Source organism: Rana temporaria, chromosome 5, assembly GCF_905171775.1.
Source record: "Rana temporaria chromosome 5, aRanTem1.1, whole genome shotgun sequence".
In the NCBI taxonomy this organism is placed as follows: domain Eukaryota; kingdom Metazoa; phylum Chordata; class Amphibia; order Anura; family Ranidae; genus Rana; species Rana temporaria.
In genome coordinates, this window is record NC_053493.1 from 387,294,321 (window position 1) to 387,321,791 (window position 27,471).

The 27,471-nt window shown below is 46.1% G+C and overlaps 1 protein-coding gene across 1 annotated transcript in view; it reads left to right on the forward strand.

Moving 5' to 3' along the window:
• Positions 1-11,802: 11,802 nt before the first annotated feature.
• MAL2 (mal, T cell differentiation protein 2) overlaps positions 11,803-27,471 on the forward strand; it is an 86,295-nt gene continuing 70,626 nt past the window's right edge. The window contains exon 1 of the mRNA XM_040354904.1: positions 11,803-12,042. Coding sequence (XP_040210838.1) covers positions 11,914-12,042 — 129 coding nt within the window. The 5' untranslated portion in view covers positions 11,803-11,913. The remainder of the gene's footprint in view (positions 12,043-27,471) is intronic.

A 27,471-nucleotide genomic window follows, 5' to 3' on the forward strand; every position in this document is an offset into this window, starting at 1 on the left:
GGCGCAAGTACGTTCGTGAATAGGCGTATTTTGCTCATTTACATATTCTAGGCGTAAATCAGCGTACACGCCCCTAGCGGCCAGCGTAAATATGCAGCTAAGATACGACAGCGTAGGAGACTTACGCCGGTCGTATCTTAGCAACATTTAAGCGTATCTCAGCTTGAGAATACGCTTAAAGATACGACGGCGCGAATTCGGACTTACGACGGCGTATCTACTGATACGCCGTCGTAAGTGTTACTGAATCTGGCTATGGATGTTTTTACAGCTGCTGTGTTTGGCTTCAGGCGCTTTTTCTGCAGCCAGTAAACTCCCCAGAATGTTATCCTAGGTGCTTTTATCAGTGTATTTTTTTTGTCTGGGGTGGTTTCTGGCAGGACAACCCAGTGGATTTCTGAAATTAATTAAAGCGATCGTAAAAAGTCTTGTGTTTTTTTTTCCCTTCTTAAAAACAACAAACATGTTATACTTACCTGCTCTGTGCAGTGGTTTTGAACAGAGCAGGCCCCGATCCTCCTCTTCTCAGGTCCCCCACCGGTGCTCCTGCCAAGTACCCCCTAGAGCAAGCAGCTGACGGCTCTGTCTGTCCATTCCACACACAGATCCATGGTTTGGCCCCGCTCCTCTCCCCTGATTGTGGCAGCAGTCAATCATAGCAGGTGATGCAGTCAGTGAGGAGTGACAGGCGAGGAGTGACAGGCCCCCAGAGAGCCGAGGCTCTCGTGCACAGCACTGGATCAAGATGGGGCTCAAGTAAGTATTTGGGGGCTGCACACTGCTTTTTTTTTTACACTTCAGGCATATATTGCGTGAAGATGAAAAAACCTTGAGCTTTTACAACCACGTTAATACTATTCTACTATTCCCTAGAAAATAATGTAGCTCCCTGCTCCCAATGATTGGGGCGCTATGCTAAATTTAGAGGGCGTCTGAGTCTATAGTTGGGCTCAGACTTTACTAATTTCATTGAAATTAGCCTCTGTTCTGGCTATGGTTGTGCTTGATAGAAGTTTTCCCATGTTGCCTGTAGGTGGCGTTACCATCTTAGGCCCATGTAGGAACACAAGATAACCATGGTGTGTTAAGTGAGCCTTCTTGGCAGCAGCCCAGTGGGGGTGGTGCCCTGCTGTGCATGCTGAGAGGGGGTACTTAAGGGGCAGACGCCGTTTTTCGAGGTCCTTCGCCTCGTGGCCCTCCTGGCGCGAGGTATGTGTGCGTGATTCCATTCCCGGGACCACGTTGGTCCGAGGCTGCATCTCTGTTTAGTAGGCCCAGCTATGCTGGCTAGGGCCTATGATTCTGGAAGGGGTCTCAAGCTGTCAGTCCGAGTGGAAGAAGCTGCTAAACGAAGGAGACCGGGGGAGGACCTGCCCTGGAGGAGACCAAACAAAGCAAGCTGACGTCTCGGGGGGGGGGGGGGGGCCTGGTGAATTCGTTAACAAGGGATCCACAACTCTGATTCAGGTAGATCAGCGCACTTTTACGGCGGTGTAGCGTATCGTATTTACGCTACGCCGCCATAAGTCAGAGAGGCAAGTGCTGTATTCACAAAGCACTTGCCTCCTAAGTTAAGGCGGCGTAGCGTAAATGGGGCCGGCGTAAGCGCGCCTAATTAAAATGAGGATAAGGGGGCGTGTTTTATGTAAATTATTGGTGACCCGACGTGATTGACGTTTTTTACGAACGGTTCATGCGCCGTCCGTGTACATATACCAGTGTGCATTGCTCCAAAGTACGCCGCAAGGACGTATTGGATTCGACGTGAACGTAAATTACGTCCAGCCCCATTCACGGACGACTTACGCAAACGACGTAAAATTTACAAATTTGGACGCGGGAACGACTGCCAATATTGGCTACGCCACCTAGGGGGCAGCTTTATCTTTACGCGGCGTATCTCTTACGGAAACAGCGTATCTTTACTGCGACGGGCAAGCGTACGTTCGTGAATCGGCGTATCTAGTCATTTACATATTCTATGCCGAAATCAACGGAAGCGCCACCTAGCGGCCAGCAGAAAAATTGCACCCTAAGATACGACGGTGCAGGAAACTGCAGAAAACTGCAGAAAACTACAGGAGGGGGCGGAGACAAGACCAGTCACCCTGCACAAGGAGTGACAGCAGCAGTGAGCGGTCTTTATTACAGGAAGCTCCTGCACAGAGGGAAAGCTTCACAATGGATTACTGTACAGATCTGGAAGAAATACACAAAGCAATGAACATTCAAGTAACAATACACCTGACTCTCTTGGCCAATATTTGCTTATCCTAGAGTTTAAAGCGGGAGTTCACCCATAATTTTTTTTTTACCCTTAGATGGATGCTCATTTTGTCTAGGGGAATCGGCTAGTTGTTTTAAAATCGAAGCTGTACTTACCGTTTTAGAGAGCGATCTTCTCCTCCGCTTCTGGGTATGGTCTTCGGGACTGGGCGTTCCTATTTGATTGACAGTCTTCCGACAGGCTTCCGACGGACGCATCCATCGCGTCACGAGTAGCCGAAAGAAGCCGAACGTCGGTGCGGCTCTATACGGCGCCTGCGCACCGACGTTCGGAAAATCGTGACGCGATAGATGCGACCGTCGGAAGCCATGTAGGAAGACTGTCAATCAAATAGAAACGCCCAGTCCCGAAGCCCATACCCGGAAGCGGCGGAGAAGATCGCTCTCTAAAACGGTAAGTAGAGCTTTGATTTTAAAAAAAATAGCCGATTCCCCTTGACAAAATGAGCATCCATCTAAGGTTAAAAATTAACATTTCCGGGTGAACCTCCACTTTAAATGGTTACATAAACTAATAATAGCAATTATAATGGTGCCCACCAGCTGGTGACATGGCTCACAGAGACTGTAAATTACAGTTGTTGTCACAATAGCTCCTGATGTTGGAAATGGCCCGGAACCCTGGTGGTCCCTGGTTTTCCATTCTGCAACTGGCTCTAGATCATGGAGACTGTTCACGGGGTTGTAAAAAAAGAGAATAGTTAGAGAGGCTGAGCCGGGTGTCGGTCCAGGCATATGGGCGGTCCCGACTCCATTGTCCCTATCTTGCCCCGCCCAAACCCGGACCGCTTCTGTGACATCAGCAGACTTCAGCCCACTGTCTGCTGAAAACAGGTCACAGGCGTGTAGAAGGAACTGCACTCCCGTGATCCATAGGAGTACAGCCAAACGAGCTTAAAGCGGGGGTTCACCCGAAAAAAAAAAATTAACATTAGATTGAGGCTAATTGTGGGAAGCACAATCGGGTGTTTTTTTTTTTTTAAATCAATGCAGCACATGCCGTTTTAGAGATAGATGTTCTCCGCGGCTTCCGGGTATGGTCTGCGGGACTGGGCGTTTCTATTTGATTGACAGGCTTCCGACGGTCGCATACAGCGCGTCACGAGTTGCCGAAAGAAGCCGAACGTCGGTGTGGCTCTACACGGCGCCTGTGCACCGACGTTCGGCTACTTTCGGCAACTCGTGACGCGCTGTATGCGACGGTCAGAAGCCTGTCAATCAAATAGGAACGCCCAGTCCTGCAGTCCATACCCGGAAGCCGCAGGGAACATCTATCTCTAAAACGGTAAGTACTGCATTGATTTAAAAAAAAACACCCGATTGTGCTTCCCACAATTGGCCTCAATCTAATGTTAAAAATTAGTTTTTTGGGTGAACCCCCGCTTTAAGATGCAGCATTAGCTACTTCAAAGACTTTCTTTAAACGATAAGTTCACCTTTGTAACACGTCCCAGCTGTATTTAGGGTATAGCATGTAACCTGTTGCAATGCAGCATCTGTGGGTGGGGGGGCCCTCTTACCACACCTACTGTTACTTTTTAAAAACCGCACAGATGTGTGTACACAGCTGCATCATTCATTCACAGAGTTCTGCGAATGAATGAACTACAAGTACCATTGCCCACTGCAGCAGACAGCTTGTAGTTCTTAATGAACTACAAGGGTGCTGGTGAGCACTCTCATAGTTCATTGATTCTTTATGCCATTCATTAAGGCCCCTTTCACACTGGGGCGACGGGGGTAAAGCGCCGCTAATTTTAGCGCCGCTTTACCGTCAATTTTGCGGCGATATTCCATAAAGTGTTAAAAGCCAGCACAAAGCGCCTCTGCAGAGGTGCTTTGCTGATGGTATAGCTGCGGTGCCCCATTGATTCTAATGGGCAGGAGCGGTGGAGGAGCTGTATACTAGACATGTGCACTGCCAAAAAAAAACTTTTTTTAGTTTATGTTATTTTCGTTTTTTTTTATTATTCGAAAAATCGTAAATTCGGAAAAATATTTTTTTTTTCGTTTTTGTTTCATTAGTTTTTTTATTTTTTCGGAAATTCGTAAGTTCGGGAAAATCGAAAACACTTTTTTTCTGTTTTATTCGTTTTTTTGCTTTTTTCGTAAATTCGGGAAATTCGAAAATTCTGAATTCTGAAATTCTGAAATTCGAAAATTCGGAATTCTGAAATTCAGAGTTTTCGGATTTCCGAAAAAGCAAAAAAAGCAAAAAACTGAAAAAACGAAATTTCCAAAAAAAAACGAATGAAACGAAAATGAAAAAAAAATTCGGAAATTCAAAAAAATCGTAAATTTCCCATTTTCGAATTTTAGATTTTCGAACTTTAGATTTTTGAATGCTACAATTTCTAAATTTCTAAATTTTTTATTTTTTGAATTTTCAAATTTTTTATTTTTCGAAAATTCGAAATTTCGAAAATCCGAAATTCGAAATGCGAAAATTCGAAATTCGAAATTTTGAAATTCGAAATTTGAAAAATGAAAAATTCGAAAATGCAAAATTCAAAAAATCGAAAATTGAAAATTTCGAAATTCGAAAGTTAAAAATTTGAAAAATAAAAAATTCGAAAATTCGTAAATTCGAAAAATAAAAAATTAGAAAATTTGAAAATTCGAAAATGAAAAATTAGAAAATTCGAAAATGAAAAATTAGAAAATTCGAAATTTTTGAAAATGAAAAATTCGAAATTTTGAAAATGAAAAATTCGAAAATTCGAAATTGAAAAGTTAGAAAATTTGAAATTGAAAAATTTGAAAAATCGAAATGGAAAAATTCGAAAATTAACGAATTTTAGAATTTCCGAATTTTCGTAAAAAAACGAATTAGAAACTAAACGAATTGCACATGTCTACTGTATACACACCGCTCCAAAGATGCTACTAGCTGGACATTTTTTACCGTCCTGCTAGCGCACTGCTCCAGTGTGAAAGCCCTCGGGGCTTTTACATTGGAGATACAGCAGCGGCTGTTTCAGTGTCGGAGTGGAGTGTGGAGGTGTCGTGCTCACCCACTCCCTTGGACTACCAGGAGTGGACGCTCTCTACGTTGCAGATAGAGTAAGGAGTTGTGTGTTAGTGGGCATCCTGACTCTCCTGTAGTCCAAGGGAGGGGGCGAGCACGACACTCCACACCAGGGAGAAAGCCTCGCATTACTGTGTGTAGTTACAGACGGAGGAACAGGAAGTGAGGATTTCTCAGAAGAAATAAGGACATTTAAAAGCAAAATGGAAGGATGAGGTAAGTGAAGGAGGACTGCACTAAGGTAAAGGAAGCTATTTAGGGAAAAATAATTGTACCTTTACAACCCATTTAAAGTCTCCTCTTCTCCTTCTCAGACTATTTCATTATGAAGAGTCACACTGTCCTGGCCAAGTTTTTATTTTTATTTATAGAGGATGTAACAGGAAAATCCGGATCACACAAAGGAGGGCGGGCACACCCAACACTCGCAGGTAGACAAGAAATAAAGCTGGGAGACCTCACTGTTGGAGAATCCGAGACATATAACAAGCTAGGGGCTTACATAGCTCACTGGGTTCCACCTATAACGAAATGATCACTATGGGGTGCACTGAATGTTTCGGGCCTGTTTGTGATATGCGTTGCATTAAAGCGGGGGTTCACCCTATCGACACGAAAAAAAAAAATTTTTTTTCTTTTACCTTTAAATCAGGCACTGTAGCGCGAGCTACAGTATGCCTGTCCCGAATTTTTTCCCCCCATACTCACCTTGTAGTCGTCCATCGAAGATACCGGGGAATGGGCGTGCCTCTGGAGACGGAGGATGATTGACGGCCGGCTCTGGCGCGTCACGCTTCTCCGGAAATAGCCGAAATAGGCTTGGTCTTCACGACGCGTGCGCATAGCCTGTGCGCACGCGCCGTGAAGAGCCGAGACCTACTCCGGCTGTCTTCGGGGAGAGTGACGTGCCAGGGCCGGCCGTCAATCATCCTCCCTCTCCATAGGCACGCCCATTCCCCGCGGGAGCCGGAATCTACGATGGACGACTACGAGGTGAGTACGGGGTTAAAAAAATCGGGACAGGCATACTGTAGCTCGCGCTACAATGCCTGTCTCGATGGTAACATCATGGGATTGTGGGTGAACTACCGCTTTAATGAATGTGCAGTATGCCCCCACAATGTTTGTTGTGCTGCATTCTTCTGCACACCACCACACATGTACAGGGCACATAGAAAACAAGGATGGCGGTGGGGGCAGCAGAGTGATGAGCGATCGTTCGTCCTCTGCTGCCGACGGTGCTGGACTCCAGGACAGGTAAGTGTCCTAATATTAAAAGTCAGCAGCTGCAGTATTTGTAGCTGCTGGCTTTTAATATTTTTTTTCCCGGCGGAGATCCGCTTTAATGCACAAAAAATGTATTTTTTTCCCCTTGCATATTGGTAGCTGGATTCAGAGACGTTTACGCCGGCGTATCAGTAGATACGCCGTCGTAACTCTGAATCTACGTTGTTGCAAATTTAAGCGTATTCTGGAAACCAGATACGCTTAAATTAGGCTAAGATACGAGCGGCGTAAGTCTCCTACGCCGTCGTATCTTAGGGTGCATATTTCCGCTGGCCGCTAGGTGGCGCTTCCGTTAAAAATAAATAGAATATGCAAATGAATATGCAAATAACTAGATACGCCGATTCATAAACGTACGTGCGCCCGTCGCAATTAGTTACGCCATTTACGTTAGAGATACGCTGGCGTAAAGATAAAGCTGCTCCCTAGGTGCCGCAGCCCATGCAAGGTATGGACTATCTTTTTACACCGTTTGCGTAAGTCGTACGCGAATCGGGCTGGACGTAATTTACGTTCACGTCGGAACGGCGTACTTTGGAGCAATGCACACTGGGATATGTCCACAGACGGCGCATGCGCCGTTCGTAAAAACATCAATCACGTCGGGTCACGAGTAATTTACATAAAACACGCCCTCCTCATCCTCATTTGAATTAGGCGCGCTTACGCCGGACCATTTACGATACGCCGCCGTAACTTAGGAGGCAAGTGCTTTGTGAATACAGTACTTGCCTCTCTGACTTATAGCCGAATTTAGGTAGGACGGCTCACTTTTGAGGCGGCGTAGCGTATCGCATATACGCTACGCCGCCTCAAAAGTGAGCCGCCCTACCTAAATTCGGCTATGGATATTGAAAATGAACACAGGTCTACCCTATTTGCCACCGTTGACTTTTTCTCTACTTTGTTAACTTTATTAACCACTTGCCGATCGGCTCCCACCGATATACGTCGGGAGAACGGCACCACTGCGTGAACCACTGTACCCGTACGGTGGCTCCTTTAAAAGCCACATCAGGCGTGCGCCCGCTGCACAGCCTCCAGAGCATTTTTCTCAAAGTGAAAAATGGGCATTAAAAATTTAGAACATGCTCTAATTTTTCTCGTCGTTTTTCATACATACTTGATACATACTTGGCATTTGGCAGACCAGTGAATATACATATACACACTTGGGTAGATTCACATACAATGGCCTAAAATTAGGACGACCTAGCCTAGTCTTTTTAGGCTACACCGCCGTAAATTCTTTAGGCTATTAGTGATTTTCAAACCACTTACCTTCAAATTTTTGGCGGCGTAGCCTAAAACGAGCGGGCGTAAGCGCGCCTAATTCAAATGACTGGGAGGGGGGCGTGTAGTATGGAAATGAGGCTTGACCTCACGTTTTTTTAAGTTTTTTTACACTGCGCATGCGCCGGGCGACTACATTTCCCAGTGCGCATTGCGGCTAAGTAGGCCGTACGGGCCTATTGATTTCGACGCGTACGTAAACGACATAAATCCCGATTCGCGGACGACTTGCGCAAACGACGTAAAAAATTCGAACCTCTCGGCGGGAACGGTGGCCATACTTCCTCATAGGTGGAATAACTTTAGGCGGCCTATCGCGTACGGAAACGACGTAATGCGACGGTGTAGGCCCGGCGTACGCTCGTGAATCGGCGTATCCCCTCATCTCCATAATCTAGGTCGGCCGCAATGTAAGCGCCACCTAGCGGTAAGCCAAAACATTGCAATCTTTGCGCCATCCTATCTTAGATATGTTTAAGTGTATCTCTGTTAGAGAATACACTTAAACATAGGTCGGCTTAGATTCAGAGTTAGGTCGGCTTATCTGTAGATAAGCCGGCCTAACTCTTTGTGAATCTACCTAACTGAGACTATTTGATAGGCACAGGTGAGACTGTATTTGATGGGCACAGGTGAGGCGGAATGGATGGGCACAGGTGAGACTGGATTTGATGGGCGCTGGTGAGGCTGCATTTGATGGGCGCTGGCGAGGCGGCATTTAATGAGCGTTTCATTAAAAAGGTAGGGTATACATAAGCAGGGCAAAGGCGGTGGAGCCAGGGGGGGCGGCAAAATTAGGTGTCAAAAATCCTTGCACCAGCCCTGATCATGTGCAAGCTAAAATGCTGTTTTTTATTTTCCTTGCATGTCCCCCTCGGATCTACAGCGACTGCACTTCCAAGTGCACTTTACATCTTGTAGTTTGCACTTGCAGAAAGCCTAGGTTCACATTGGAGCGATTTGTCATGCGATTTGAGAGATCAAATCGCATGACAAGTCGCAGCTTATTGCCGGCAGTTGCACCGTTCCAATCGGTGCGACACTGATTTTGAGGCGTTGCACCAATTTGGAAAAGTAGTTCCTGCACTACTTTTGCCGATTTCAGGTGCAACTTCAATAGACATCTGTGTGGCTTCATGCACATATGTCTATTAAGTAGCACCTGAAATCGCACTGACCTTGCTACTTTGAAATTGCGCTACTTGAAGTGAAGTAGTGTGATTTCAAAGTAGCATCAATGTGAACCAAATCTTAAAGATGCTTTTGTAAGCCCTGTGTGCATGAGTCCTAAGGCCTGGTTCACACCTATGCAGGTTGCAGTTTGCATATTCCAGGTGCATTTTGCATTTTTCAATACACGTTTTTGATCCATTGAAGTCTATGGAACCAAAAACCAGAAAAAAGTCCCTGGCCCCTCTCATACCTTTCTGAGATGGGAATGAGGGACACCTATCAGAAAAAGTATGCAGGCATAGGACACACCCCTTGCCACACCCCCTTAAAGGAGAATTGTACAAAAAAAACAAGATTGGAAACCCACAAGTGCTTTTTTTTTTTACCACTACGATTCCTTTATATTGGCTTTTGGAATTTACAAATGCAGCGATTTAGAAATTAGATGAAAGGTTTGGCACTGGAAAACACTTTTTGATAAATAAAAAGTGAATTTTATGTACCGTATTTATCGGGGTATTGCGCGCTCCGGCGTATAGCGCGCACCCCTAAAGTGGACCCGCAATTCCTGTAAAAAAAATATTTTAGTACTTACAGTTTTGGTGTCTTGCGCGGCGTCCATCGGCGGGCCTCGTCGGGTCCGGCGTCCGTCTGCGGCTTCGGTGGTGTCCTCCTCGTCGGGTCCGGCGTCGTTCTGCGGTGTCCTCCCCGCTTCCCGCGCTGAGTTTGAACTACTGCGCCGGCATATACCGAGCGCAGTACACTCGTGTATAGTCGGGCAGGCTCAGGTCCTCTCGCGGTCACGTCCTGTGCGTCCTGTACGTCCAGGACTTGACTGCGAGAGAAGCCGAGCCTGCCCGACTATACACGAGTGTACTGCGCACGGTATATGCCGGCGCAGTAATTCAAACTCGGCGCGGGAAGCGGGTATCGGCGTATATCGCGCACCCGCGATTTTGCCCTGAATTTCAGGGCAAAAAACTGCGCGGTATACGTCGATAAATAGGGTACATATATATAGATCAGACCAAAATGAGGGACAAATGAGGAGGAATGAGGGACAGAGGGACATTGCTATAAATCAGGGACAGTCCCTCGAAATCAGGGACAGTTGGGAGCTATGCCCTTTTCCATAAAAAGATGTGAACTACATCCATAGAAAACCATGTTAAATAGACTGCAGTGTGTTTCTGCAAAACTGAAAACGCACTAAAAAATGCATAGGTGTGAACCAGGCCTCAGCACCATCCAGATAGGGTTGAGATCTGCTTTGAGACATATAGGTAGATTCACAAAGAGTTAGGCCGGCTTATCAGTAGATAAGCCGACCTAACTCGGAATCTACGCCGACCTAAGTTTAAGCGTATGCTCAAACAGAGATACGCATAAACATATCGGCTTGCGCCGTCCTATCTTAGGTTGCAATATTTCGGATGGCCGCTAGGTGGCGCTTCCATTGCGGTCAGCGTAGAATATGTAAATTAGTAGATACGCCGATTCACGAACGTACGCCCGGCCGACGCAGTACTTTTACGCCGTTTACGTAAGAGATAGGCCGCGTAAAGTTAGAGCTAGGCCCTAGTTGGAATAGTAATGTTAAAGCGGTGGTTCACCCTCCATAGCAACATTTTAGCATAAAATGAGGCATAGTAGCGCGAGCTACAGTATGCCTGTCTTGATTTTTTTATCCCCGTACTCACAGTGCAATCGTACATTGAAGATACCGACTCCCCGCGGGGAATGGGCGTTCCTATCCAGACGGAGGATGATTGACGGCCGGCTCTGGCACGTCACGCTCCCCGAAGACAGCCGAAGTAGGTCTCGGCTCTTCACAGCGCTATACGGCGCCTGCGCACAGACTATGCGCAGGCGCCGTGAAGAGCCAAGCCTATTTTGGCTATTTCCGGAGAAGCGTGACGTGCCAGAGCCGGCCGTCAATCATCCTCCGTCTGGATAGGAACGCCCATTCCCCGCGGGGAGTCGGTATCTTCAATGTACGATTGCACTGTGAGTACCGCGCTAAAAAAATCAAGACAGGCATACTGTAGCTCGCGCTACTATGCCTAATTTTATGCTAGAAGAAAAAAAAATTTTTTTTTTTGTTTATAGGGTGAACCCCCGCTTTAAGTATGGCCGCCGTTCCCGTGTCGAAATTCGATTTTTTTACGTTGTTTGTGTAAGTCGTCCGTGAATCGGGATTTACGTCGTTTACGTCCACGTCCAAATCAATAGGCCCGTGCGGCGTACTTAGCCACAATGCACACTGGGAAATGTAGGTGCCCGGCGCATGCGCAGTTAAAAAAACCCGTCAAAAACGTAAGGTCAAGCCCCATTAACATAAAACACGCCCCCTTACACACATTTGAATTAGGCGCGCTTACGCCCGTCCGCTTTAGGCTACGCCGCCGTAACTTAGCAGGCAAGTACATTGTGAATCATGTACTTGCCTCGCTAACTTACGGCGGCGTAGCCTAAATGCCTTTAGCTACGCCGCCGCAAAGTTGCGGCAATGTATGTGAATCTAGGCAATACTCCCTAAGCCTGAAACCATGTTAAATGGACTATAATCTAAATCTGCAAAATGCAAAAAGCACTAAAAATGCATAGGTGTGAATCCAGCCTATTTTCACATCAGTTCTGTGAGCTACCTTTGTATTGTGTCACCTGTGCCGCCCTGCCCTCCTCTCCCCTTACAGGAATCCCAGTGCAGCACAAAGACTCTCAGGGCAGGGCTGGGCTGTACCTGCCAGGTGGTCACATGACACACTCAGGTACAACTGCCTGCATAGTAGGCTTTGGAAAGCCGTGCTGCCTGACACTCAGATTGTCACACAAACAAAGCGAGCATGGCTGATCCGGGGGTCCCTCCAATGCCAAGCCCTGCCGCCGTCTCCTACCCCGCTGCCTCCTACACCTTGCCCACCGGGGTAGAAGTCTTTAGGACCTACACAGGAGCCTTCATCTGCCTGGAAATAGTAAGTACAAAGCACAATAATGACCCCACTGCTTAGATAATATGACAGTGCAAAGAGCAACAATCTGCTGCAAGCAAAATAATATACAGTTTTAGCAGATTAGAGCACCCAGAAAGATAAATGGCGACTGATTTATTGTTTGTGCTTTAAAATAAAGATATCCCTGTCAGGAAACATGCAGGTTTGGGGCTCTGAGGATGCAAGGTTTGGAATAAAGTGTTGTCTTTTGGTTTCAAACCTGATGGATACAGACTCAATTTAGAATGCTAACACACACATACATACATAAAAAAAAAAAAAAAAAATATATATATATATATATATATATATATATATATATATATATATATATATATATATATATATATATATATATTTTTATAAAGTGACCGTTCTTTTCAGTTGCATTTTAATGAGACCTGAACAGTCACATGGGTAATATTAAAAGTATTTTAGGTACGGTACGAATAGTATTGATTTAATCCCCCCCAGAAATACTCACCCCCCCCCACCTTCCAGAGATGTGCTGGTAATATCACTTGCCAGGCCACTTCTGGGAGACAGGCGTACAGACCTAGGAATTTAGGGCAGAGATTTCTATAGTGGTGACAATTGATGGCACAGTAGCTGCGTTTGATGGCATGGCACGGTGGCTGCGTTTTGATGGCATGGCACAGTGGCTGCGTTTTGATGACACAGTGACTGCATTTGATGGCATGGCACAGTGGTGACAATTGGTAGGTACAGTGAGGCTGCAATTGTTTTTTTTCGTTTGCGCCCCCCCAAAAATTTTAATCACCAGCCGCCACTGGCTCTCATAGGGAAACAATGATTTTCACGCGACATGAGCTCCTAATGTCGGAGCGTTTGTCGGACAAGTGTGAACCCGACCTCAGGACCCACTAACAGGCCAGGTTTGCAAGATAACTGAAATACATCACAGGTGATATAATTTGCTGCTCAGTGATTGCAGTGTTCTAGTCTGCATCTCCCCAAGGTAATACATAAAATCTGGCCTGTTAGTGGGTCCTGAGGACAGGAGTTGAGAACCACTGCTTTTATTGGATTGTGCCCAGACCGCTCTGAAGGCTTTTGCCCGGTAGTATGTCAAGATGAGCTTGGGCAACCTTCAAACTCATTTCTATCCGAACATCAAAACTGCATTAGGCTGGATAATGGCCAAGCTCATGTCTTGTAGTCTATGTAGAGCCAATGCTGCCTCTGCTAGCTCATGTTTATATGTCTGTAGAGCCAATTCTGCCTCCACAAGCTCATGTCTAGTAGTCTGTAGAGCCCATGCTACCTGTACTAGCAGGGCCGTCTTTAATGTTGATTGGACCCTGTGAAAAAAAATTATTGAGAGGGGGGCATGCAATTTTGCTCTCCACCTGCTCTGAGAAATATCAGCTAGACTTTAAAATCTGTTTACTGTATCAGATCAGACAGTGATTGCGATTGGTAATGATATGCTGTAACCTCTGGCAACCACTTACTGACTGGTTGCTAGAGGTTACAGCACACATTATGGCTCACTGATTAGTTGCTAGAGGTTATAGGACATGATTTCTTCTTGTTGATTGGTTGCTAGAGGTTACAACACATCATCTCTTCACTGCAGAGGGGGCATGATATACATGTAGCGCCCCCTTATTTTCAGTATGGGCACTACGCTAAAGTTAGTGGGAAGAGGAGAGTTACTTTGCTCCTATTCACAATTTATTTAAATTGGGACTTCTGTCATTCTAGAAATGTCCACTGGGTCAGTCTGTACTCCAGGGATGCAATACCATCCCTGGCCAGCAGTTGGCGCCAGAGGGGTTCTGGCAGAGCAACTTTCACCAGCAGCCAATTAGAGGAGTTTTTCCCTTGTGGGGCATGCTGGGAGAGGGTATATCTGTGACAGGTGTCATGTGCTAGGCAGTTTTTTGCGGGGTCCCGTTTGCAGGTGCGGCATCCACCTTCAGGGTGCGCGCATCCATGGACCCCGCCAGCGTGGCCCACCAGGCCAGAATTGCAGGCTACACAAACCCTCATCCGGAGGTAAAAGGGGACTCCAGTGACTTACTGGGTCCCCGGTTCTATTGAAAGGATCCCAGGCTGGATGCCGTTCGATTGGGGGGTTGGCTTGAGGGGAACCCGGAGGCAGGTTGTCCAACAGGGCTTGAACGAACCAATCGGGGATCTGGTGACCGGAATGTTGACAGGTAAGTTTTGCTGTCATCTGGTGACCTATTCTAAAAATCTACTGGGAGGATTCACTCCATTTATCCATCTAGCTCACCTAAAGTAATTGGCCTGTGGCAGAGGCCCTAGAGCCAGGTCTGTGAGAGAGATCTGTTCCTCCCAGCAAATCCTAAGTGACACCTCTGCTGCCAGGCTTGTGAGAGGGGTCTGTCCGGGGGCACTTCACCCACTCAGAAAGATTGGCGACGAATCACAATCTGATACTACTGAGAGCAAGACTGCTCGGTTCATATCCAGGCCTGATATCGCAAGGTTCTCCCTTTTCTCCTCATCAACCTTTTCTTCCCATTTTGAAGTTGATGTTGGCCGAGTTGGCCTGGAAATAAAGCATTGGAAAACCCTTTATTCACTGTCTGGACCTTCGCTCACTGCTTTGTTCTCCAATTGCACCCATACGCCACATTAACCACTTAAGGACCGCCTCCTGCATATATACGTCAGCAGAATGGCATGGCTGGGCAGATCCACGTACAGGTACGTCCTGTACATGTACCCAGCCTTGGGTCGCGGGCGCGCTCCCGCGACCCGGTCCTAAGCACCGAGACCGTGGGACCCACAGACCCGATCGCCGCTGGGGTCCCACGAACGGTCCCCGGAGCTGAAGAACGGGGAGAGCCGTGTGTGAACACGGCTTCCCCGTGCTTCACTGTGGCGACTGCATTGATACATGTCCCCTGGGGCAGTACCCTGGTCCCCAAACACGTTTTATGACAATAACTTGCATATTAACCTTTAAAATTAGCACTCTTGATTTTTCATGTTCGTGTCCCCTAGACTTTAACAGTGTTCGAACAATTTTTTTTTCCTTGTACGTATGTTCTGCTGCGAACCGAACCGGGGGGTGTTATGCTCATCCCTACTAGAAAGTCATTTCTTCCAGTGTGATCACAAGCACAGGTGTTATCAGTTAGTTTGACATCCATAGCTGACGAGGCGTATCTACAGCAGTCGTGTGACTATGATGTCACTTTTTTCTTAAAGCCCAGGACGGGGAAGCTGCAACGACTCATCACTGTATGTTTTTAACCTGTAGGCCCCAGGACTTCAAGTCGCAGATGCTTGCAGCATTTCCCCCCTGGCAGTAGACATCGCCTGTAATTTTACTGGCTGACAACGGGACCTTGCAAACATTCTGTGTCAGTATTCCTACAACAGCAGCACACATAGGAAGTTGTGAATAATACCACCATATTAGGAGTCTGTGGTTAACGTTTTCTCTTTATTACAGGAGCCATAAACCCAACAAACTATGCAGGGCCGATCCTAGGGTCACAGGCGCATGGGTGCAGAAATATTTCTGGTGCCCCACATGGGCGTGGTCATTTTTACTAACTCCTCCCCTTTACAAATGTTTCTATGGCAATGATTCAACCACAGAGATGCTCCGCCACAAAGTCTTCATTACCCTGGGATCCTTACATGATCTCTTAACAATAAACCAAATACAAGAAGAGAAGCAGAGTACTTTATTGGGACCTGGAGGGGGGCTTCTCTGATGGACACAAAGAGGACTTCTGTTAGAAAGTCTGTTAGAAAGAGCCCCCAGACATAATACAGACATGATACAGGAGATTGTCAGAGACTGCAGACATGATACAGGAGACGATCAGAGACTGCAGACGTGGTACAGGAGACGATCAGAGACTGCAGACGTGGTACAGGAGACGATCAGAGACTGCAGACGTGGTACAGGAGACGGTCAGAGACTGCAGACGTGGTACAGGAGACGGTCAGAGACTGCAGACGTGGTATAGGAGACGGTCAGAGACTGCAGACGTGGTACAGGAGACGGTCAGAGACACATCAGTTCTGGACGGACACACACCTTTGCTCGGAACACTAGTTTTGGACAGACACAAACAAGGAGAGAAGGAGGGAGGGGAGAACTCTGTCACTTCAGCGCCCCCACCCCTACAGGCGCCTGGGTGCAAAGCACCCTGTGCACCCTGCCTAGGATCGGCCCTGAAACTATGGGATAAACAGATATTTACAATGGTTTTGCTACCAATATAAAAAGCATGCACAAATGTCTTTAAAGCCCAGGTCTACTTTTTATTATTAATAATAATAAAATTAATTATAGTAATAATAATTTATGTAATGAAATGCACACCAATTGTAAAAAAAATAATGCTCCGGCTGCAATACTTCCCCCTTTTTTCCGGTGTTCTGCGATTCAGCACCTGTCCTCTTCCAGTTTGAATGAGGCCTGGTATTAGCTAATCCACTGATTTGAGTGCAGGGCAATGGTGATCCACCTCATGGAGGGGGGGTCGCCCTACAATCACAGTGTGGTGATGCATAGAATGGCGCTAATGACAGCAATACTCTTTGCATGGTTGAGGACCACCCAGCGTCGGTGAAGAGGAAAGGGACCCTGCTCGTTATATGTAGGAATGGGCAGGAGGGTGAAGTTGGACCCTAGAAAATAAGCTCTCTATGGTACAGTGGAACCTTGAATTACAAGCATAATCCGTTCCAGGAGAATTCTCGTAATCCAAAACAATCGCATATCGAAGCGAGTTTCCCCATAGAAGTCAATGGAAACGAAAATAATTTGTTCTGCATTGACTTCAATGGCATGCAATACCGCATGTGGCCAGAGGTGGGGTGGCGCCGGAGAGCCTGGTTAACACTCGGAAAGGCCCGAGTTCAGCTCAGCAGACCTCGGAAAGGCTCGGAAACACCCGGGAATGGAATATTTCTGAACGGCTCCTGCGCCCCTGCACTTCAGGCCAAATGCGGTACCGCACACCCCATTAGCTTGAATCCTGCCCGTTTTGTGAGACAACACTTGCAAACCGAGTCAGAATTTAAAAAAAAAAGTTGCTCGTCTTTCAAAAAGCTTGTTAATAGAGTTACTCGTAAACCAAGGTTCAACTGCAGTTTACTTTTTTTGGATTTGCATTGCCTTTAAATTCTTTAACTTGAAGTCTTCAGTTGGAGCAGACTCTCTCAACCAGGGTCCACGGAACCATAGCGTTCCTCCAGAATTAGCGGTTCCTTGACCAGTAGTAGATTTCTCTCCCATCTACAATGACCACCAATGTTAGGGAGTAAATACTTTAGGTATGCAGAATTCTTCTTTCCTTTTATTTGAAACATTTTACAACTTGCTGACCATTCTAAATGTACCGTGAGCTGTAGATATCATCATTTCCAGAATGGGTTCTCTGAGACCTTGGAACGATTTTGAGGGTCCCACCAGGGTTAAAAGGTTGGAAAAGGCTGAGTTAAAGCGCGAGTTCACCCGAAAAAAAATGTTTTAACATTCGATTGGGCCTAATTATGGGAAGCAGAATCGGGTGTTTTGATTAAAATCAATACAGTACTTACCTTTTTTGAGATGATGTTCTCCCGCCGCTTCCGGGTATGGTCTTCGGGACTGGGCGTTCCTATTTGATTGACAGCCTTCCGACGGTCGCATACAGCGTGTCACGAGTTGCCGAACGTCGGTGCAGCGCTATACGGCGCCTGCGCGCCGACGTTCGGCTACTTTCGGAAACTGGTGACGCGCTGTATGCGACGGTCGGAAGGCTGTCAATCAAATAGGAATGCCCAGTCCCGAAGACCATACCCGGAAGCGGCGGGAGAACATCTCTCTCAAAAAAGGTAAGTACTGCATTGATTTTAATCAAAACACCCGATTCTGCTTCCCGTAATTAGGCCCAATCTAATGTTAAAAATTGCTTTTTTGGGTAAACCTCCACTTTAAGCTGCATCTCTAGATTTATGCTGTGATAAGTCGTGTTTGAAATGAAAGAGGCGCAGAATGTTTGTCTTGGAAGAGTGGAGAGTATTGTGATGTAAACCGATATTGCGGGTGCCAGAACTGAAGAGTGTTGTGCACTATATAATCTGCCGTATTGTACTTCTTATAATCGGCTGTTTGTGACTCTCCTGGATGCAATCCACACAACACCTTAGAATAAAGTTCATCTACTTCTCCTACCTGTAACACAATGAAGAGAGATCAGACTATGATGATTGGCTGGTTGCCTTAGACCAGGGATCTCCAAACTTTCTAAACAAAGGGCCAGTTTACGGTCCTTCAGACTTTAGGGGGGCCGGACTAGGGCCATTGGGAGCAAAAAATGTCCAGTGGGTAGATTCAGGTAGGGGCGCGCTAATTTGCGGCGTAGCCTAGCGTGTTTACACTACGCCGCCTTAAGTAAGAGAGGCAAGTACATGATTCTCAAGGCACTTACCTCCTTACATAGGGTGGCGTAGTGTAAACGCGGCGGGCGTAAGGGCGCCTAATTCAAATGGGTTGGAGGGGGGCGTGTTTAATGGTAATGAGGCTTGACCTCATGTTTTTGAAGTTTTATGGCTACTGCGGATGCGCCGGGCGCCTACATTTCTCAGTGCGCATTGCGGCTAAGTACGCCGTACGGGCCTATTGATTTTGACGTGGACGTAAACGACGTAAATCCCGATTCGCAAACGACGTAAAAATTTCGAATTTAGCGGCGGGAACAGTGGCCATACATGACATTACTATTCCACTAGAGCCTAGCTCTAACTTTACACGGCCTATCTCTTACGTAAATGGCGTAAAAGTACTGCGTCGGCCTGGCGTACGTTCGTGAATCGGCGTATCCCCCTCATTTACATATTCTACGCCGACCGCAATGGAAGCGCCACCTAGCGGCCATCCAAAATATTGCAATCTAAGATAGGACGGCGCAAGCCGTCGTATCTTAGATATGTTTAAGCGTATCTCTGTTTGAGCATACGCTTAAACTTAGGTCGGCGTAGATTCTGAGTTAGGTCGGCTTATCTACTGATAAGCCGGCCTAACTCTTTGTGAATCTACCTACAGGTGTCCAGTGGGAGTAAATAATACCATATCTTTGGTGGCAGTGGAAGGACTAGTGTCCCATTGTTGGTGAGTGAGTGAGAAACTTATATAGCGCAACAAATGCGAACTTAATCGCCTCAAGGCGCTGCGACCATAGTTGTACAGGACTTTCAGAAGAGGTGGGTCTTCAGTTTTTTCCTAAAAACCCGATGGTTTTCTTCCATGCGGATGGTGTTAATAAAAAGAATTGATGGTGTCAGTTGGAGGAATAGTGCCCCATTGGTGTCAGCAACAAGAATTGGGCCCCATTTAAATTGGATGGAATAATGCCCCAAGGGCCGCATTAAGGCAAGCAAAGGGCCACATCCGGCCCTAGGGCCGCAGTTTGGAGACCCCTGCCTTAGACTAAGGTGACCAGATTTGTAAAATGAAATCCAGGGACATATTTTTTATTTTTTTTTTATTGGCAAATGGTAAACTATATTAAAAGCATATTTTCCTCAAATGATATATGCAGTCATGGTGTAGTGTGGGTTGTCAGCGCCCGGGATAGGGCAAGACTTTTAGTAGTACTGACCAACTTGATTCATTCACTGACCTACCTGATTCCTACACTGACCACTACACTGATCTTCCTTATCCAGGCCCGTCGCTACAAGGCAGGCACACCAAGAAAATGATTGGGGCCCCAAGCAGGGCCCTTGCTTGCCGCCGTTGTCGCGCTTCCTACAGCCGCTTGATCGCTCTATAGAGAGCCTGCAGCACTGCTGCCTCGAGTCATCACTTCCCCTTCTCTGTGTAGCGTGGCCGAGCAGCTCCTCTTCCTTCTTCCTGTCAGTCTGGACTCCGGCCGGGTACTGTGTGGTACAGGAGATTCAGTTTCCTGTTCCCGGCTGGACTGACAGGAAGTGCTCACTTCCTTTCAGTCCGGCTGGGAACAGGAAACTGAATCTCATGCTGCGCGGTACGGACCCAGTAGGGAGGGGGGACTACGGAGGAGGGCAGTAAGAAGGATACTTTTTTATTTAATTTTTTATTTATATAAAGTGTGGGTAAACTTAAACTGTATCGCTATGCTGTGGTTCCTGTAGGCTTTGCGTGTGTGCGGGGGGTGGGGGGGGGGCCTCCATGTCCATTTTGCTTGGGGCCCCCAAATTCCTTCAAATGGCCCTGACCTTATCCCTACACTGACCTACAGTACCTGACCACTACACTGATCTACCTTATCCCTATACTCACCTACCTGATTCCAGAAATGACATAGGACATAGATTTATCAGTCCTTGTCTATGCAGCCTCAGCTGCACAGATGAATGAATTAGAATTGCTCTGAGGCTTCCTGTTCATTCACAAACGTAAGCTTGTTAAACACAGGAGTGATTGGTACCGTGTTCATTCAGGTAAGGAAGACACCACTAAATGATATATTTACCAGCCCCTTCCCCCACTCTCCATCCTGAAACATCTCCCTGAGTGGCAGGAGGGAAGCCAGCAGTGGCGGCCCATCCATTAGGGGCGTCCAGGCGTTGACCCCTCTCTCCAGGCCACCCCCTATATGCAATGGATAGCCCATGTATGCAGCCTCAGCTGTGCCCATGTATGCAGCCTCAGCTGTGCCCATGTATGCAGCCTCAGCTGTGCCCATGTATGCAGCCTCACCTGTGCAGGGGATCAGAGAGGAGAGCCAGCTTGATCATCATACAGGCCTGCTTCTCCCGCTGTGTCAGCTTTAATTTAAATTGCTGGGCGCCCACCGTCGCACAAGTCCTGCATCCTGGATCGGCTCCCACCTATGATAGACAGCACATATCCCGGCTTTGGACGCGTGTGCTGTCTGTAATCGGAGGCAAACTAGAAGGCGGGACTTTATGTGACGGCAGGCATCCTGCAATTCAAATTAAAGCTGACACAGCGGGAGACACCAGTCTGACACCAGCGTGTGTGTTACCTGGTGCAGACTGCCCCCTCTCTGTCTCATCACCTGCCCTGCAATTCGGGGACAAACCCAGGGATAGTATCCTCAGTCAGGGGACTGTTCCCGGAAACCGGGGATGTCTGGTCACCATAACTTAGACTCAACATCAGTATGGCTCCAACAAGCACATATTTTAATTGCAGCTTGAAAAGTTAGTGTTTGCTACAGTACTATGGCCACTCACTGCACTGTTTAATTTTGACGTCAAATTGGGTGTCATGGTGGCAGGGGCGGCTCTAGGCTTTGTGAGGCCTTAGGCAAAACTTAGACATGAGGCCCCACTCACGCCCCTAAATAGGAAAAATATTTCACGCAAAAAAAATGGCTGCAGAAAATGCACGGATCTAGCACACAGGTGATCAGCACCACTTCCAGGGCACCCTCCTCACCCATCAGACGTATTCATCCAATGCAAGAGGGGGGGAGAGGGGGAGGTGAGAAAGAGAGAGGGGTAATAGAAAGATCCGATGACGCCGACATTAGTTTTGATCACAGGCAAATTAAGCGGCCGCGAGGTCCCTGTGAGTGCGAGGCCTTAGGCGACCGCCTGATTAGAGAGCCGCCTCTGCATGGTGGTCACATGATCGGAAAGCTTCCTGCCGGGAGCACACAGGGTGGACATTCTCAGCATAGCTGGTTTTGCAATGTTGCACGCAAACAAGGCCCACTCATCGAGAGCCCGAGTATTTGCGTGCCATCAGCTCCAACAGGTTAAAATGTATATACACCCCCCAAAAATGTAAATACTGCAATTTACTAATCCTCAAAAGTGGTGGCTGTATGAGGGTTTTTTTTTTCAGGCTTTGTTTCCTTAGTTTAAACCTGTTGATCCAGCCAGTAACACACTTCCTGTCTGAACTCTGGCTGGATGAGCAATGGAGATACCTTTTGGAAAGCAGCATTGTCATCCTGAGATGAGCATGAGCATAGTGTTAGATCCAGTAGCAGGTTTAGAAGGATCCAACAAACGCATTAAGCCCCAGTTCACACTGATGCAATGCGGGAAACGCGATTTGCTGCGGGTGTCAATTATAAGTTAATGACACCCCAAAAGCAGCTCACAAAGCGCAATGCGTTTTGCCTGAACCGTATCCCGGGCCGATCCGCCCTATAGGCTCACTATGCAAGCCGCTTAGGGCCCCGCAAAGCTGTGGAGGGCCCCCCAAATTACTAGAGGCCCCGCCTGGTAAGAAGTAATTTTCGGCCCCTCACCCCACTTCTGAACTCTCTGGCTGCTTGGAAGAAGAGTTAAGAAGTCAGCCCCCCCCCGATTCTCACTTTAATGTAAGATGTCATTTCCGACAGCAGAACACCCCCCCCCCCCCCCCGGTTCTCAAATCTAATCTTTAATGTGACATGTCACTGTCGGCAGCGCTGCCCCCCCAACCCCGCCCCCACCCCGGTTCTCAACTCTAATGTGTCATGGTCCGGATCACATGGGTATGAACGCACATGATCCGGTTCCAGTGCAAAAAAAGACCAAAAAACAAAGCTGCTCGCACTTTTTTCATACGGATACGGTGCGATTTAAGCTAAACAAAACTAATAGGCTCAAATAGCAGCACACAGAATCGCACGTGATTTGCACAGGAATGCGATGCAATTCATGTGCGGATCACATGTGATGTGACAGTGTGAACCGGCGCTAAAGCCAAACTCCAGCTTACACTTTTTAATAGGTTACAGCAACAGTTTTTTTTTCTTCTTTTAGGATAAAGGTTTTTGCCAAAATGAATAAAGCTGACCATTGTAAGCACCTCTGTCAGTGGAAAATGGTTTGCCTCAGCTTTCTAACTTTCACTTTTTCTGGACAACTTGGTCTGATAAAAAGTTGAAAAATAACAGGCTTGCTGGTTGGATCACTAGGTCAAAATAAAGAAGGAAAAAATAAAAGAAAACTAATACAACCACCTCAGCTAAGAATTGGTATGCTGATATATATATATGTGCCACTTTGTGTTTTTCTATATTTTATATCTAATGTGACAATAAAACACACAGTTTATATATATATATATATATATATATATATATATATATATATATATATATATATATATATATATATATAAACTGTGTGTTTTATTGTCACATTAGATATAAAATTGTGTGTTTTTATTGTCACATTAAATGTGATAACTAAATTGCAGTGCCTTGAAAAAGTATTCATATCCCTTGAAATTTTCCACATTTTGTTGAGATTACAACCAAAAACATAAATTGTGTTTTATTGGGGATTTTATGTAATAGACAAACACAAAGTGGCACATAATTGTGAAGTGGAAGGAAAATGATAAATGATTTTCAATTTTGTTTACAAATAAATATGTGAAAAGTGTGGCGTGCATTTGTATTCAGCTCCCTTTACTCTGATACCTCTAATTAAAATCTAGTGGAACCAATTTCCTTCAGAAGTCACCTAATTAGTAAATAGAGTCCACCTGTGTGTAATTGAATCTCATTATAAATACAGCTGTTCTGTGAAGCCCTCGGAGGTTTGTTAGGGAACCTTAGTGTACAAACAGAATCATGAAGGCCAAGGAACACACCAGACAGGTCAGGGATAACGTTTTGGAGAAGTTTAAAGCAGGCTTCGGTTATACAAATGTAGCGCCTGTGTACTTTATGGTACCTGTGCTAGTTAAATTTAGAGGGAGATCAGAATGTAGTTAAACTCTGATCTAAATTGTTATGTGTAAAACAGGGTCTCTGTCTCAGCTTGGCTGTGCTGTAGGCTTATTCTGTTGCGCTGGGGTGTTCTTCCAACCCCGGTGCTGCAGGTGGCAGCAGTGGAGTCAAGGTTTGGGTGCTCTTTCCTAGCAGCCAATCAGGAGGGTTTGGACTCGCTGTGCATGCTGGGGAGGGGTATTTATGAGGCAGACGCCATTGGTTCTGGGTCTTCTTCTTCTAGTGTGGCACCCACCTTTAGGGTGAGCACATCACGGCGCCCTGGCGTTATGGCTTATCCGGCCGGGGTGTGCATGCCACACAGTGTTCCTGGTTCCGGGACCATGTTGGCCCGGAGCATCTGAACAGCGACGGGGACCCAGTGAGCGACTGGGTTCCCACCTTGAGGATCCTAAGCTGTATTGCTAGTCGGTGGGGAGTCCGTCTGACGAGTGCCATTGAGAGGCTGGCGGTCCAAACGGGCCTGGACAAACCACCGGGGATCAAGGTAGCCGGACACTGAAGGATCGGTCACCTGTCAGTCGGTACTTGGGCGACAAGTTGAAGGAGATCCAGGCGTAATTCATCTAAGGAGGGTTATCTCCGTAACTACAAATCGGAGAGGGCCTCTGGGAGACGCGTCTTTCTGAAGTTCACCAAGGAGGGTCTGTGGCAGAGACTTTATCCTACAAATGTTTGAGTGATACTCCGGCTGCCAGGTCAGTGAGAGAGGCCTGTCCGGGTACGCTAAGCCCACTCACATAGGAGTGGCGCAGAAAAGTGTTACGCTTGGGAGCAGGACTGTTTCCCTATCATCACGCCTGAACCTGCTGTTCTCCTTTCTTCTTCAACTTTACTTTCCTCACCACAAGTTTTATTGTTTTTACCCGGCTGGGTAATAAAGAGCACCTGTTGCGGACATTCCTTTTACTTCTACCAAATGCAATACGCAGCATCATTCACCCCTAGGAATTCGGGGGAGCCATGAGATAAATGTGCCACCCAAAACAACCAGCAGATCCTCTCGGGGGTAGTGCTACACAAACATATCCCAAGCTTTGAACGTCTCGTGGAGCACTGTTCAATCCATCATCCGAAAATGAAGAGTATGGCACAACCGCAATCCTACCAAGCCATGGCCGTCCACCTAAACTGACCAGCCGGACAAGGAGAGCACTAATCAAAGAAGCAGCCAAGAGGCCCATGGTAACTGTGGAGGAGCTGCAGAGATCCACAGCTCAGGTTGGGAGAATCCCCAAGACAAATATTAGTCGTGCTCTCCACAAATCTGGCCTTTATGGTAGAGTGGAAAGAAGAAAGCCATAAGAAGTGAAACATGGTGGTGGCAGCATCATGTTGTGGGGATGCTTTTCTTCAGCAGGGACAGGGAAGCCGATCAGAGTTGATGGAAAGATGGATGGAGCCAAATACAGGACAATCTTTGAAAAAAAAAACTGTTAGAGTCTGCAAAAGACTGACTGGGGTGAAAGTTCACCTTCCAGCAGGACAACAACCCTAAATATAGAGCCAGAGCTCCTATGGAATGGTTTAGATCAAAGCATATTCATGTGTTAGAATGGCCCAGTCACAGTCCAGACCTAAATACAATGGAGAATCTGTGGCAAGACTTGAAAATTGTTGTCCACAGATGCTCTCCATACAATCTGGCAAAGCTTGAGTTTTTTTGCAATGAAGACTGGACAAAATTGTCACTCTCTAGATGTGCAAAGCTGGTAGAGACATCCCCAAAAATACTTTTTAGTAATGTCTAGTTATAGTAATTGCAGGGAAAGGTGGTTCTACAAAGTATTGACTGAGGGGCTGAATACACTTTTCACATATTTATTTGGAAAACCCATTTATCATGTTCCTTCCACTTCACAATTATGTGGCACTTTGTGTTGGTCTATCTCTATTACATAAAATCCAAATAAAATACATTCACGTTTGTGGTTTTAACATGACAAAATGCAGAATATTTCAAGGGGTATGAATACCTTTTCAAGGCACAATATAGGTTAAGTATTTGGTTCAAATACAACTCCCTCTATTTGTAATCAGATCTATACACGGCTAAAAACTGTTTAGATCGCTCCCAAAACTCATATTTTCAAGTAGTGGACCAACTCCATAAATTCTGCTGGTTGAGCACAATCCATGGAGATGTACCAACATTGAGGTACTTTACCAAACTTCAATAAAATGTGGTACAAATGGCAAAATATACACAAGCATGCGCCGTCCGTGTACATATCCCAGTGTGCATTGCGGCAAAGTATGCCGCAAGGACGTATTGGTTTCGACGTGGACGTAAATTACGTCCAGCCCTATTCACGGACGACTTACGCAAACGACGTAAAATTTTCAAATTTCGACGCGGGAACGACGGCCAGACTTAACGTTACTAGTCCAGCTATTTGATGGAATAACTTTTACGCCTGAAAATGCCTTACGTAAACGGCGTAACGGGCGGACGTACGTTCGTGAATAGGCGTATCTAGTGATTTACATATTCTACGCCGAACGCAATGGAAGGGCCACCTAGCGGCCAGCCTAAATATTGCACCCTAAGATACGACGGCGCAAGCCGTCGTATCTTAGATAGGTTTAAGTGTATCTCAGTTTGAGAATACACTTAAACTTAGGTCGGCGCAGATTCCAAGTTAGGTCGGCGTATCTACTGATACGCCGGCCTAACTCTTTATGAATCTAGCTAGTAGTTTGCATTTGTAGTGCAAAGTGGATTTGCCATTTGTAAATAACCCCCATTGTCTTTAGTAAAGTAAAACTAAAGGCAAATTTTGGATAAAATGGAGAGGGATTAGAACACCTGTCAGGTTGGGGCGATCAGCCCTCTCTGTTTTTCTTGATTACCATTATTGCAGAGAGTGAAAGTAAAAAAAAAATTCTTATATTTTGGGTCTTCACCAGAACAGGAATAGAAGGGAAATCTTCCAATTGAGACACTAGTTTTGGTGACAAACAATTATTTCCTCACTTTGGAGGGATTTTCTCTCACTTCCTGTTTTGGCTATGGGACAGGAAGTGAAGGGAAATCTACCCAATGGGGAAAAAGTTGGGGGGGGGGGGGGGAACTTGAGGGAAAAACCCTATACAAACCGTACACAAGACCAACATTACTATAGACATTGATGGAGCTCGGCCCCTATATAGATGAGAACTCAAAAAACCCACATCAGACTTTGAAAGAGTCGCACCAAACAAAAATAAATCAAAACACCATTAAAAATATCCAATTTTTATTTACATATATGATTAAAACCATATTCAAATTCCATACAATATATCCTGATGATACATGGTCATATGATCACACATATATACGTAGAAAGATGACAGATTGATGTCCTATAACTCAATGCATTTCATGAAGCAAAGTTCACTTCTTCAGGAGATAATTGTATTGGTTGGAATTCCTGCAGAGAGACCATGTCATTAATCTACTGAAAAAAAAATGCAAGAAAAGTCATTAATATACAGAAAAAAGTACTAAAAAAACATGACCAACTGTATAAACAACCCTTCTTCGGCTTCAAAACATGGGTTAAAACCCTCCCTTTACTCTCCAAAATGAAAAATTTTGCCTTTGGTTCTACTTTAAAATTTGCCTCATGAATGTTCACATGGGCATGAGTTTTAGTCTATATGAATTCTGAATATTGCTTATAAATTGTTGATCTTGTATTTTATGTACTTGACTCTCAATGTTGTGGTCACGTTT